Source organism: Eretmochelys imbricata, chromosome 3 (genome assembly GCF_965152235.1).
Source record: "Eretmochelys imbricata isolate rEreImb1 chromosome 3, rEreImb1.hap1, whole genome shotgun sequence".
NCBI classification, from domain to species: Eukaryota; Metazoa; Chordata; order Testudines; family Cheloniidae; genus Eretmochelys; species Eretmochelys imbricata.
In genome coordinates, this window is record NC_135574.1 from 5944572 (window position 1) to 5957189 (window position 12618).

Sequence of the window (12618 nt, forward strand, 5' to 3'; positions counted from 1 at the left end):
GAGTTTCAAAGCGTTGCCTTCAGGGGCTCTGGTTATCATTCAGCCGCTCCACTCTGTCCCCCTGGCCAAGGCCTCCCTGCTGCTGCCCAGCTTTTAATTAAGGATGAAGGGTGTTTCTCAGATTGGTTCATAGATTTCACTACTCCCACCCTCGCCTAGTGCATGATCTACCCAGAGCAGCTTGCAAAGAAAAGCCATTTCTTTCTTAATACCAGCCTCTCTCCTCCCTGCAGGCACACAGGCCGGTTTGTTACTGCAGGGTTTCTCCCAAGCCTTGGGCTGCACACGCTGGGGTGTTATTGTAGGGTTGCACTATTATGGGACAATATGGACTATTATGGGACAATTCAACGCTTCTTTCTATCCACTCCTCCGTACACCTTCTCTCTCTCCTCCATCCCCTTCTGTCGTGTCCCTGGACTTTCTTTCGTCCAATGAACAACTCTACAATAACATACCTGCGAGCGTAGCCCAGCCCTTGCAAGCAAACCAATCCTTTGTTATTGTAGGGTTCCTTGTGAAGTCGGGTCCATTCATAAATGATATGGAGGATGGTGTGGATTGCACTCTCAGCAAATTTGCGGATGATACTAAACTAGGAGGAGTGGTAGATACGCTGGAGGGCAGGGATAGGATACAGAGGGACCTAGACAAATTGGAGGATTGGGCCAAAAGAAATCTGATGAGGTTAAATAAGGATAAGTGCAGGGTCCTGCACTTAGGACGGAAGAACCCAATGCACCGCTACAGACTAGGGACCGAATGGCTAGGCAGCAGTTCTGCAGAAAAGGACCTAGGGGTGACAGTGGATGAGAAGCTGGATATGAGTCAACAGTGTGCCCTTGTTGCCAAAAAGGCCAATGGCATTTTGGGATGTATAAGTAGGGGCATAGCCAGCAGATCGAGGGACGTGATCGTTCCCCTCTATTCAACATTGGTGAGGCCTCATCTGGAGTACTGTGTCCAGTTTTGGGCCCCACACTACAAGAAGGATGTGGATAAATTGGAGAGAGTCCAGCGAAGGGCAACAAAAATGATTAGGGGTCTGGAACACATGACTTATGAGGAGAGGCTGAGGGAACTGGGATTGTTTAGTCTGCAGAAGAGAAGAATGAGGGGGGATTTGATAGCTGCTTTCAACTACCTGAGAGGTGGTTCCAGAGAGGATGGTTCTAGACTATTCTCAGTGGTAGAAGAGGACAGGACAAGGAGTAATGGTCTCAAGTTGCAGTGGGGGAGGTTTAGGTTGGATATTAGGAAAAACTTTTTCACCAGGAGGGTGGTGAAACACTGGAATGCGTTACCTAGGGAGGGGGTAGAATCTCCTTCCTTAGAAGTTTCTAAGGTCAGGCTTGACAAAGCCCTGGCTGGGATGATTGAGTTGGGGATTGGTCCTGCTTTGAGCAGGGGGTTGGACTAGATGACCTCCTGAGGTCCCTTCCAACCCTGATATTCTATGATTCTATGCTTGGAGAGGAGGGGAGGGAGCCCTGGGAACAGCTTGGCAGTACCCCCCTCTGGCAAGCGTTTGAAACTTTGTTGATGAGAGAATTCCGCCTCCGCCGCTAACAACAAGACTGGGAGATAACTGGGGAACGGGACAACAAATTCCTTCCCACCCGGCCCATTTCGTACCCTTACCTTGCTCCCGGATATTGGTGAAGTTGAGTGGAACAGGCAGTTGGTCCTGCAAGAGAAGTGGCTCTAATTAACAGGAGATAATTAACTCCCAGGGCAGCCGGCCAGAGGGGAACTCGGAGAAAAGCCTTGGGAACAATTATGTGGTGCCAGGGATTGATGTATGGGGTTGGATTTAAAAAAGCTACGTGCATAGCTTGGCTGAGCAGTAATCAAGGTGCGAGGGTCAGGGGAGGGAGAAGGGGCGGGAGGCAACGAGAACAGGGCCATAAATAGTTGAAGTGACCCAAGAGGCTACAGAGCAATGGGGTGAAATTCACAAAAGTTGGGAAAAGCTCCGGGGACAGCAAGACGGATCTGCCGGTGGAACAGACTCCATGGGGAGGGGTGGGGCACCCCCGTGCTGGTATGTTTCATACTGGCCCTAGGGACCGTGCTGTAGGAACAATCCTACCTCAGGACTCTGACCCCACATCTCTGGCTCCTACAGTTCTACAGGCCAGACTGAGACACTTACGCGAGCACAGGAGCCATGCTGGGAGTGGGCGGGGCCACAGGGAGGATGCTCCACCCCCTGGCATGCTGACATTAAATATGGAGCCCTATCCAGCTTGTCTTGACATTTACTAGGGCAGAAAAATCCCAACAGCTCTTTTCCCCAGTGATTCCATGACTCCGTCTGCCCCACGCAGAGGCCAGGCTATGCAGCATTGCTCCTCGTTAAAGCTGTTGGCTCCATCTCCTACGAGGGCTGCACCTGGACAGGAAGCTAACGAGCCTGGAAACGTACCATTATTGGTTAACTCCACCGTGACAGGTTGGCGTTGCAGGGCGGCTGCAGGGAAGTGACAGGCCAGGCTGTGAAATGGTTCCCCAAAGCTCCATATGAAGGTGCTTTTGTGGCCCACAGCAGCACTGGGCCTCCCCTGTGCTCTGCTACCAAGCACAGCCACCAGAGCCACCGGGGAAGGGGCTTGCTGGGGCCTTCCGAAGCCAGGAGCCAACAGACCAAAGCAGCGCTGGATTTGATCCGCGCACACGGAGGCTGGTGCTCTTTGTAATGAGGCTGCTTGGATTTTAGGACCTGGCCCAGTCCTATCCAGACCATGCACAGTCCTACCCAGAGCTTTGCTTGCCCGGCTTGGAGCAGACATTGCAGAAAGCTCTAACCCAGCCAGCCCCAAGCAGCACGAGATGCTGCGTTTGGGGCGAAGGAGGATCCCAGTAATTCGCGAGCGGGCCCCGAGCGCCCCACGCTGCTGTTGGAGCACACTCACTCTCCGCTGGGACAGAAAACAGTCATTACTTGATGCCTGAACCCCGATGCCCCAGTGGCATGCAAGAGAGTTGGTTCAATTCCCAGGCTGATCTCACTCCCTGGACTTTCACAGGACGGACTGTTACTCCATTGGCTCTGCAAAGGCCTGGAAGCCAAGCCAAAGAACGGCAGCAATGGGCCATATGTCCCTGCTTCAAGCATGTGGCTCCCCCTTCGGCCCCCCTGGATTTACACTGTATATCAGGTAAATCTCATTATCCCTGAGTTAGTGATGGCAAAGAGCAACCGACAGTGAGTTAGCAACTGAGCCGGATTAAAAAATAAGCCTTAACTATGAATCTTTCTGCCTTCCAGACTTCAATTTTGTTTAAATTATAAAGCTCTATCAAGGGTTTTTGCCCTGAAGCTGCTGATAAATATTTACTGCCTCTGTTCTAGGTTAATGAAGTTATTTGTATTGTGCTCCGAGAAGGAGATTAAGAGACTTGATGTAACCCCTGGAGAGCGTTCAGGCTGTGCCATATGCTCAAGGCCCTGCGCCCTCCACCAAGTCCACCCCCAGCCACAAAAGCATGGGACAGAATTGAAGCATGTTTCCTTAAAGTACATCCCAAGCCCTTACTAGTGAGAACACGGTCTTCCAAACGTGAAATGGAGGTAAGGCAGACACCAGTGCCTTGGTTGAGTCTGCAGACAGCCCAAATTACTGTCTTCAAGAAAGGTGTGAATTAACACCCTGTTCATCTCAACAGAGCATGTTAACTCTGAAACGTACCCATGATCTAAATGCCAACATTCTTCTCCAAACATCCAGCGGGCCCATCACCGTTGGATGGAGTGGCAGAAAGCAGGGTCGGGGGTTGCAACAGTTGGCAAAAATTCCAGCTGAGTCTTGATGCCAAACCCCTCCCGCCGGAATTTATGGTCAGGCCTCCCCAGGTGAGAGAGATGGGAGCAGAGAGTTAACCTTGTGTACTTTCATCGTCAGGGTTATAAGACTCCCTGGCCACAAACACGGCAGCTATTTGGGTTCAGTGCTGGGTGCAGGCTGTGGCCGGATCATCAGCCTCTGCTTCTCCTCCTTCAGACCCCAGTTATGGGATAAAGATCACACAAAGCCCCGCCCTGCCCAGCCGCATGCCCCGCCCTTACCTCCTTTCTGATGGATCGGATTATGATCCTAAATGTCCTGCTCAGATCCTTCTCCAGCTCAAGCTCAGCAACACCCTGAAAGAGAAACAGCAGCAGCTGCTTTCAATCACCCTCTCCAAAGAGGATCCAGAATCCTGGCGGGCGGCTTGGCGGGAAGAGGCCTTCCGGGTAGTACGGAACCTGTTTCCCAGGAATGGGGTGTTTGGTCGTTATCAGCGCAGCTAGGATGGTGACATTTCAAAAGACAACAAAACGCTACGTTAGGAGAACTTGGATCTCCCATGGTCAGGGGACCGGAGAGCTCAGGGCCCTTTTATCTCTGGTCACCCAGACGGCTGTTCAGTGACCTATGTGAAATGGGTACATGGCACAGCACAGCAGAGGGCAGAGCAGCCCCACGTTTCCATGGTGTCGCTGGTCCAGGGAGCTCTACCACTCCCGACAAACAGTCTCACCCCGCCTCAGCAAAATAGGGGACACAGCCACTTCACAGGGACTTAACTTCTCTCCCCACTCATTCTCCGTGTAAGTCCCACGGCAAATCAGAGGTAGAGTAGGAAACAGCACCCAGGAGTCCTGGCTCCGAGTCCTCTGCTTGGCCCACTGGAGGAGATCAACAAGGATGCCAGCAACAGTGCCAGACATGACAGCAGTTTTGTAACATACACACCCATCCGCTAGGGACTAGACTGAGACACCGCCCCCTCCCCCCAACTCATTTAACTTAGGGGCTACCGAGCAGACGTCAGATGTGAAAACTTCTGGTGGCCATCCAGGTGAGCTGCAATCCAGCTGGTGACCTAAAGAGTGAAAGGCTCCAATAACACATTACCAATCCCCTTCCGGCCACCAACACAGGTGGAATGTGAACTGGCACCCAAAAGGTACGAGGCTCTGACACATTTAAAGATACGTTATCCTAAGACCCTGCAGAAGCCAGTCAATAGTCCTGGTGCCCGGCTTTCTGGGCTGCCTATTTGCTAACACGCCTGAGCTGTCGGCTGGAACTGATTGAACGGCCCTGCTTGCATTTCAGTTCTGCTTTCACTCACTCAAGCTGCCAATTAAAATGAAGCACCTATTAAAAGAAGAATTCATTTGGGGGAAAATCCAAATGCTCTTAGAAGGAGAGAGAAGGGGAAAGATTAATCAGCTTTGGGGCTGGGGGATTTTTTTTTGCAGGTTCCCCACAGCTCCATCAGGGCCGATAATGCATTGGGCGGGCAGGCGTGTCTTGTCTACCAAGTCCAGTCTGAAGGCTCACATGTGCAGTGGCTTCGCATGTACTGAGAACAGGGGAAGAGAGGGTTAAACACAATGAGGGGTTCTGTCCTGCCCTGCAGTGACAATCTGTGATGGGGAGGAGACTGCAGTTGTGAGCAACGCCTGGGAAAAGACGAGAATGTTGCTTTTCATACAAAAAAAACCCCAATTTTAAAGCCTCACAGAGAGAGCAAACAAGACAGAAAGCTGGGTGGCGGGCGCGCACCCCAGATTTCTCACCATATTTTGCAGACCCAAGAGGCAGGGGTGCTGGAATGGGGGGGGCCAAGGCCCGCCCATTTTTGAAAGTGTATAGGCATGGCCCGTCCACTTTTCACCATGGGCCCGGCCCTCTGCCCCTCCTCTCCCCGCCCCGAGGCCCTGGCCCAGCCAGGCAGGAAGCTGGAGCCCAGCCCAGGTAAGAGCGGCCCGGGGAGCCCAGGCAGCTGTGGGGAGCCGCAGACCCTCTACCTGCCCTGGGTGGAAGGCCCAGGGGTTGGGGACATAGGCTGAGGGCTGCTCTTGGGTCCTCCCACCCCGGGCAGATAGAGGGGCCCAGGCTCCCCAGCCCAGCTCCAGATTGGCCAAGGGGCAGGGCCACGGAGTGGGCGGGGCCTCAGGCCCCCCCACTTTTAGGAAGAATCCGTCGCCCCTGCCAAGAGGCTCAGGCAGTTTGGAGAAGCAACCAAAGGGTCAGATTTTTTCTGCTGTGTACCGAGTGATGCTAACCATGTCAGGGTGTTTTTTAGGCTGCAGGAGACACAGGCCAGGTTCGATTCTGGATGTTGTGGTACCCTGCAGCCTGGCGTTTCTGGATGTCATTTTCTTCTGACTCCATGTAACGGATTGGAAGGGGTTACCTTATTTCAATGGGACTCAAGGTTTCATTATCCACCTCCCACAGGATGGACCATAGGGTAAAAAAATACAGTAACATCGATCTGATTGGTGGAGGTGGCGTGGACTGATGTCCATTCTGCGATTCTAAGAGAGAACCCCTATCTAAGTGCTAACGACAACCAATACCCAACTCTTAAAGGGATTTTCATCAGTAGATCTCGAAACACTTCACAATTTTAAATGTATTTATCTTGACAACACTCCTGTGAGGTAGAGCAGTGCTATGATCCCTTTTCCAGAGGGGAAACTGAGGCATGGAGCAGCTCAGTGATTTGCCTAAGGGTACACAAGAACGGACCAGGAAACTGAACCCAAGACTCCCAAATCTTATGCTATTGGACCACTTTTCCTGTACATGTATGGCATTGTTTAAGTATGGCATTTAGTATGGCATTGTTCCCACTCCACCATAATCTTGAACCACAAATCATGAGTCTCCAAATAAGTATTACTCACCACTATGTACTTCTCCCTAATGAGAGATATGGGGGAGGCCTGGAGCATCCTCTACAGGTTGTCTACAACACTGAATTTCTAGGAGAGGAACTTTACTGTTGTGTAAGCCACTTAGATCAGAATCATTTTGGCCCGAACTGAACTGTAGCCAGCACTGGCATGGAACGAGGCAGCCCGCAGCACCAATTCACTCCATCGCAGTAGGACACCAAGAATCTGGCAATTCCAGGAGGCAGAACGCAATTACCCAGTGTGGAATTTACCCAGGGCAAACGGGTTAACTGCTTTGCTGTTGGGAAAAGCACCATGAGTTCCTTGATGACCACAAGTGCCTTGGGTTCACGTCTCATCTGAGGGACGGTCCCTCCACCAGCAGGGCCTCATGGCGTTGTTTACATGCACAGAAACACTCAGCTATCGGTTCCCATCTGAAAGAAAGCTGTCCGCACCCGGGAACGGATTGCTCTTCTCAGAGCCAGTATCAGCCATCGCCGATGGACCCATCTTGCTACGTAACGCAGACATGCCCTGTCCCCCAGGAGCCCAGCTACATCTGCCAACAGCCAAATCTCCTATGAACCTCCCAAGACATTTGAATCACCCGCTTTCCGGGGGGCTCCATACCGTACAGCAGTCGCACTGCTCTTGGCTGCCGCCTGCAAGCTAGAAGGGAAGGCCCTGACGCGTGCACAGGGAACCCTTGAGAGTAAGGATGCTCGGACGCCAGGGAAAAGCTGCAGGGAGCCCACGATGTAGCACCTCTGCAGCGAAGCAGCATGGGGCTCCCAACAGGGTCAGCCTGCTGCGCCCCAGAGTTGTGTTGACGTCCGTCAGCCGGAAGAGCCTCCCACTTGAACTGACTGGATGCAGAGGGGGCCAGGAAGTGATGGCGCCACTAAAACTCTTACGGGTCCCGCGCTCTGAAGCCCCAGATGCCTAGTGGCCCTGGAAAGTGCAAGAGGGCTGCCAAAGTGGCAAAACGATTGAAGGGAGAAAGAGACAGTTGGAAATAGAAGCCCAGCAAGGAGAAAAGAGTAGCAAGGGGCTGCTGCCTGGAGCAGAGGACAGAGAATAGCCATGGGCCAGAGAACGGGAAGGCTGAGGGCAACCACTGACTGATGGAGGTTAGCGAGAAACTTCTAGTCAGGGCAGGTTACTCCCTAATTACCCCTAGGGTTTTTTTTTGCCCCTTCCACTGAAGGGTGGGATGCTGGACTGGGGGGATCCCTGGGACGATCCAGACTGGCCATTCCTGTGTTCCTAATTCTGCCCATCATGAACACTCACTACCATTGGCCTGGTTCCTCAAGTGACGTCCTAAGTAGAGTGCCCATTCAATTTAAGGACTCTCTGCATCGCAAAAGCACCAAGTCAGGTGCCCTGGTTCCCACATGGTTAATCTCAGCAGTGCAAAGAAGACTGGCCCATGGTGCACCTGGGAAGGAGGCCGGGACTGTTATGTCCCCTCTCAGGCTTCTCTTTTCCAGACTAAACAAACCCAATTTTGTCAATCTTCCCTCATAGGTCTTTTTTTCTAGACCTTTGATCATTTTTGTTGCTCTTCTCTGGACTTTCTCCAATTTGTCCACATCCTTCCTGAAATGTGGTGCCCAGAACTGGACACAATACTCCATTTGAGGCCTAATCAGCGTGGAGTAGAGCAGAAGAATTACTTCTCTGTCTTGCTTACAACACACCCTGATAATACATCCTAGAATGATATTTGCTTTTTTTGCAACAGTGTTACACTATTGACTCATATTTAGCTTGTGGTCCATTATGACTCTTGGATCCCTTTCCACAGTACTCCTTCCGAGGCAGTCATTTCCCATTTTGTATGTGTGCAACTGATCATTCCTTCCTAAGTTGCATCCTTCCATCTAGGTTGCATTTCCCTAGTTTGTTTACAAGAAGGTAGCGTGACAGTACCAAAAGCTTTACTAAAGTCGAGATATACCACGTCTACCGCCTCTCCCCTATCCACAAAGCTTGTTACCCTGCCAAAGAAAGCTATCTTTCTGGGTACATGCTGGCGTTAGCGTGGTGATCTTCCCACTGGATGAGAAGGAGCTTCCGGAGGCATCATTGGTGGTACCTCTCCAGACTCTTGAGGAGCTGTTGATAGGTCACCCAGGCTTTGCATCCATAAAGGAGTGTAGGAATAACAATTGCTCTCCATTACCCCTTGTGGAAATCTGGACCCATCAGGCAAAACTGAGCCCACTCAGCGCTTCCTGCAACTTTGCTGCTTCCCTCCAACGCTCTGCCAGGCTGACGTCCGCATGGCAGCGGCTCCACTTCCTTGGGAAGCTGCCGTGGTGGTGGGAGTGGGGGAGCGCGCGCAGCTGGGAGCTGACGCAGGCTTTCCAGGGAATACGCAGTAATTTCATTTAGCTTTGCCCAGCGGAATCGTTAGTCGGCGAAAGGAGAGAATAAATAATAAATGACAGGCCCTGGCTCTCCAGCTGTTTGGAAGCAATCAGAATTAAAACCGTCTGGCTGACGCAGCCTGGCATGACAAGGGGAAATAAATCCAGCCTGTCACAGCCCTATTTATATTTGCTTCAGGCTGAAGGTGTTATTCTAGCTAGTACCAGGCGCAGGGATGTGTGGCAGGCGTGTGGCACAGCCATGCCTCCTGTAGGGAGTAATGCACACAGCTAGCTTTGGGGAGCAGGACAAAAGAGCCCCGGAGGAGAAGACAAAGGATTTCTGGCTGGCTAAAACTGACTCTCTCTAGGGACAGGGTTCTATTGTTTGAGGGGACAGGCAGACCCACACAGATACCTGCTGGGGGTCTGAAGAAGTTAGGCCTTCCGAGGCACGCCTCCAGGTAGAACAGACACAGGCACAGACCATTAGTGTTTTGAAATCCATTTACACGTCCATTAGCTTTGCTCCTACTGTTGAGATTAAACGATACTTTGGTTTAATCCCGGGTCTGGTCACTCTATTCATTGCTGGTCACAGATGCCCTCAGGGAAGAAGTGCAGGGGCGGAACCTGCTGGCGAAGCACAGTGAACCCCAGGGCCTGGTCTGAGAGTGGAGAACTGCAGGATTTTCATCCCAGGAGAGGTAAAGACCCAAGGCCTGGCACCGGAGAGCGTGCATTTGAAGAGGCCAGAGCGGGGACAGAGGGGCAGCGAGCCCTGTAATGATGGCACCTGCATTCAGAAATCCTATTTACACTGGCTCTGGAGGGATTACCTCAGTGGCCCTGAAGCCCCAGGCTGTTCTAGGGTTTGTACTGCTGCCCAGCCCCATAGCATCTAGGTGCTTTCACCCCCCAATACTAGCTGAACGGGGATAGGAGCCACACTGCCAGGCTATACTGCGCTCCCGTGAATATCCAAATGCTCAGCTGCTGGACCACTGGGAGTTCTCTGGGCTGTGTCCGCCAGCAGGGCAGACCAGACGATCACAACGGCCCCTTCCGGCCTTGCTACGAGTAAGAATCGAGCTAGAGAGAACCTCACTCCACAATGACTTTGCGATGTGTCCTTCACTGCAAGCCTGGCAAGCCTAAAGGAGCCTATCAGAGGGGAACAGGTAACATATGCGCATATTCATTTGAAGCCCAGAAGCTGACATTGCGTTTCCTGAGGCTGTATCAGGCCCCTTTCGAGGTTTTGCTTTCTTGTTAAATGCCAGGGGCTCCCGCTCTCCCCCTCAGCAGTCAGCCAAGCCCTGGGCGTGCAGCCACCCTGCAAAGCCCTGCTCAAGTTCCTGCCACCCCCTAGTGCTCTGCTTCTCCACGTGCACCGTGAGGACTTCTGGGGGCGCAGCCCATGTGTTCCTGCACTGCAGCAAACCAAGCCGCTCTATGATTCCACCCCACTGAAGCGTGGGAGAGCTTGCCTGGCCTGCTGGGCACACAGGGGCAATTGTGGGAAGGCCCTGGAGGACTATCAGCACCAAGCGATTTAGCCTGCATCCTGGGCTACCAGCCCAAGTGAAAGCGGGACATAGGTTCCACCCCACACCCCGAACGGGACCAGCTAGCCTGAGAAGAAAGAACCATGACACTCACGGGAGAGGGATATATGTGTGGGGAGGGGAAGCTGGTTAGGGGCCATGCCTGGGTAAGAGCCTGGACTAACTGCAGCGAAGACAGATCTCCCCATCCTCACTTTTGTAACAAAGTTTTGCAGTGGGCGAGACATGCTGAACAGCCCTCGAAACCCCAAATTTCCCTTCGTCCTCAGAAACAGACCCAATACCAACCGCTTCCACGTCCACGTAGCCTGACTAAATGCAGTGCCAGGCTCAGGACTGGAATGGAGATGCTGGGGGGGGGAGGGGGGACGACAGGATTGGGGTGCAGTAATTGAGCTGTGTGAAAGGTTTGTGCAACACCTGAGTCTGGCCAGCATCATCAATCTGTCACTTTCATGAGCACTAATAAAAAAATTCACTCCCAACCATCTCAAAAGGGAATGCACTGGTTCACCAGCCTCTTTGCGTCGCTATTAATTCCGGTCACTGTCTGGCAGGAACAGACTTCAAAGTATGTTCTCTGCCCATCCAGATTGGAAACTGCCTTCAGAAGAAACAGATGCTCTCATCCACCCACCCAGAAACCACATGCAGAGGAGGCTGAAGTGTAAATGCAATTCCCATTAGCTGGTGCTCATCAACTCGCTCTCACTACATGCCCTTCACGGTGTCCCTGCTCACCCCCTCCTAGAGTGACCAGATCCCAACAGTAAAATATCAGGACACATGAGGGAGGTGGAGGGTGGAGGTGGTGATATACCGTATCATACATAAACATGTAGAAAACCATTGATATTAATAGTAATGGTATATAGAATCATAAGACCTCGAGAGGTCATCTAGTCCAGTCCCCTGCACTCGTGGCAGGACTAAGTATTATCTAGACCAGTGCTTCTCAAGCTATCTGATGTGGGGGACCGGCAATTTTTTTTCCCCAATGTGTGCGCAGACCGGCAGCCGATGGCTCGCGGACCGGCACCGGTCCCTGGACCACCACTTTGAGTAGCACTGATCTAGACCATCCCTGGCAGGTGTTTGCCTAACCTGCTCTTAAAAATCCCCAATGATGGAGATTCCACAACCTCCCTAGGCAATTTATTCCAGGGCTTAACCACCCTGACAGTTAGGAAGATTTTCCTAATGTCCAACCTAAACCACCCTTTGCTGCAATTTAAGCCCATTGCTTCTTGTCCTAGCCTCAGAGGTTCAGAAGAACAATTTTTCTCCCTCCCCCTTGTAACTACCTTTTATGTACTTGAAAATGGTTATGTCCCCTCTCAGTCTTCTCTTCTCCAGACTAAACAAACCCCATTTTTTCAATCTTCCCTGACAGCTCATGTTTTCTAGACCTTTAATCATTTTTTGTCGCTCTTCTCTGGATTCTCTCCAATTTCTTCACTTCCTTCCTGAAATGCGGTGCCCATAACAGGACACAATGCTCGAGTTGAGGCCTAATCAGCGCGGAATAGAGCGGAAGAATTACTTCTTGTGTCTTGCTTACAACACTCCTGCTAATACATCCTAGAATGAGGTTTGCTTTTTTCTGGAACAGCGTTACACTGTTGACTCATATCTAGCTTGTGGTCCACTATGACCCCCCCAGATTCCTTTCCGCAGTACTCCTTCCTAGGCATCATTTCCCATTTTGTATGTCTGCAACTGATTGTTCCTTCCTAAGTGGAGTACTTTGCCTTTGTCCTTACTGAATTTCATCCTAATTGCTTCAGACCATTTCTCCAGTTTTTCCAGATCATCTTGAATTTTAATCCTATCCTCCAAAGCACTTGCAACGCCTCCCAGCTTGGTATCATCCGCAAACCTTATAAGTGTACTCCCTATGCATCTACATCATTGATGAAGATATTGAACAGAACTGGACCCAGAACCGATCCCTGCGGGACCCCACTCGTTATGTCCTTCCAGCATGTCTGTG

The 12618-nt window shown here is 51.6% G+C and overlaps 1 protein-coding gene across 2 annotated transcripts in view; it reads right to left on the minus strand.

Moving 5' to 3' along the window:
- The window catches only part of EPHX2 (epoxide hydrolase 2), a 102307-nt gene that overhangs the window by 17636 nt on the left and 72053 nt on the right, over positions 1-12618 (minus strand). For both annotated transcript variants that reach the window (XM_077811491.1, XM_077811490.1), the window contains exons 13-14: positions 4070-4144; positions 1642-1687 (exon numbers count right to left, since the gene is read on the minus strand). In XM_077811491.1, coding sequence (XP_077667617.1) covers positions 1642-1687; positions 4070-4144 — 121 coding nt within the window. The remainder of the gene's footprint in view (positions 1-1641; positions 1688-4069; positions 4145-12618) is intronic.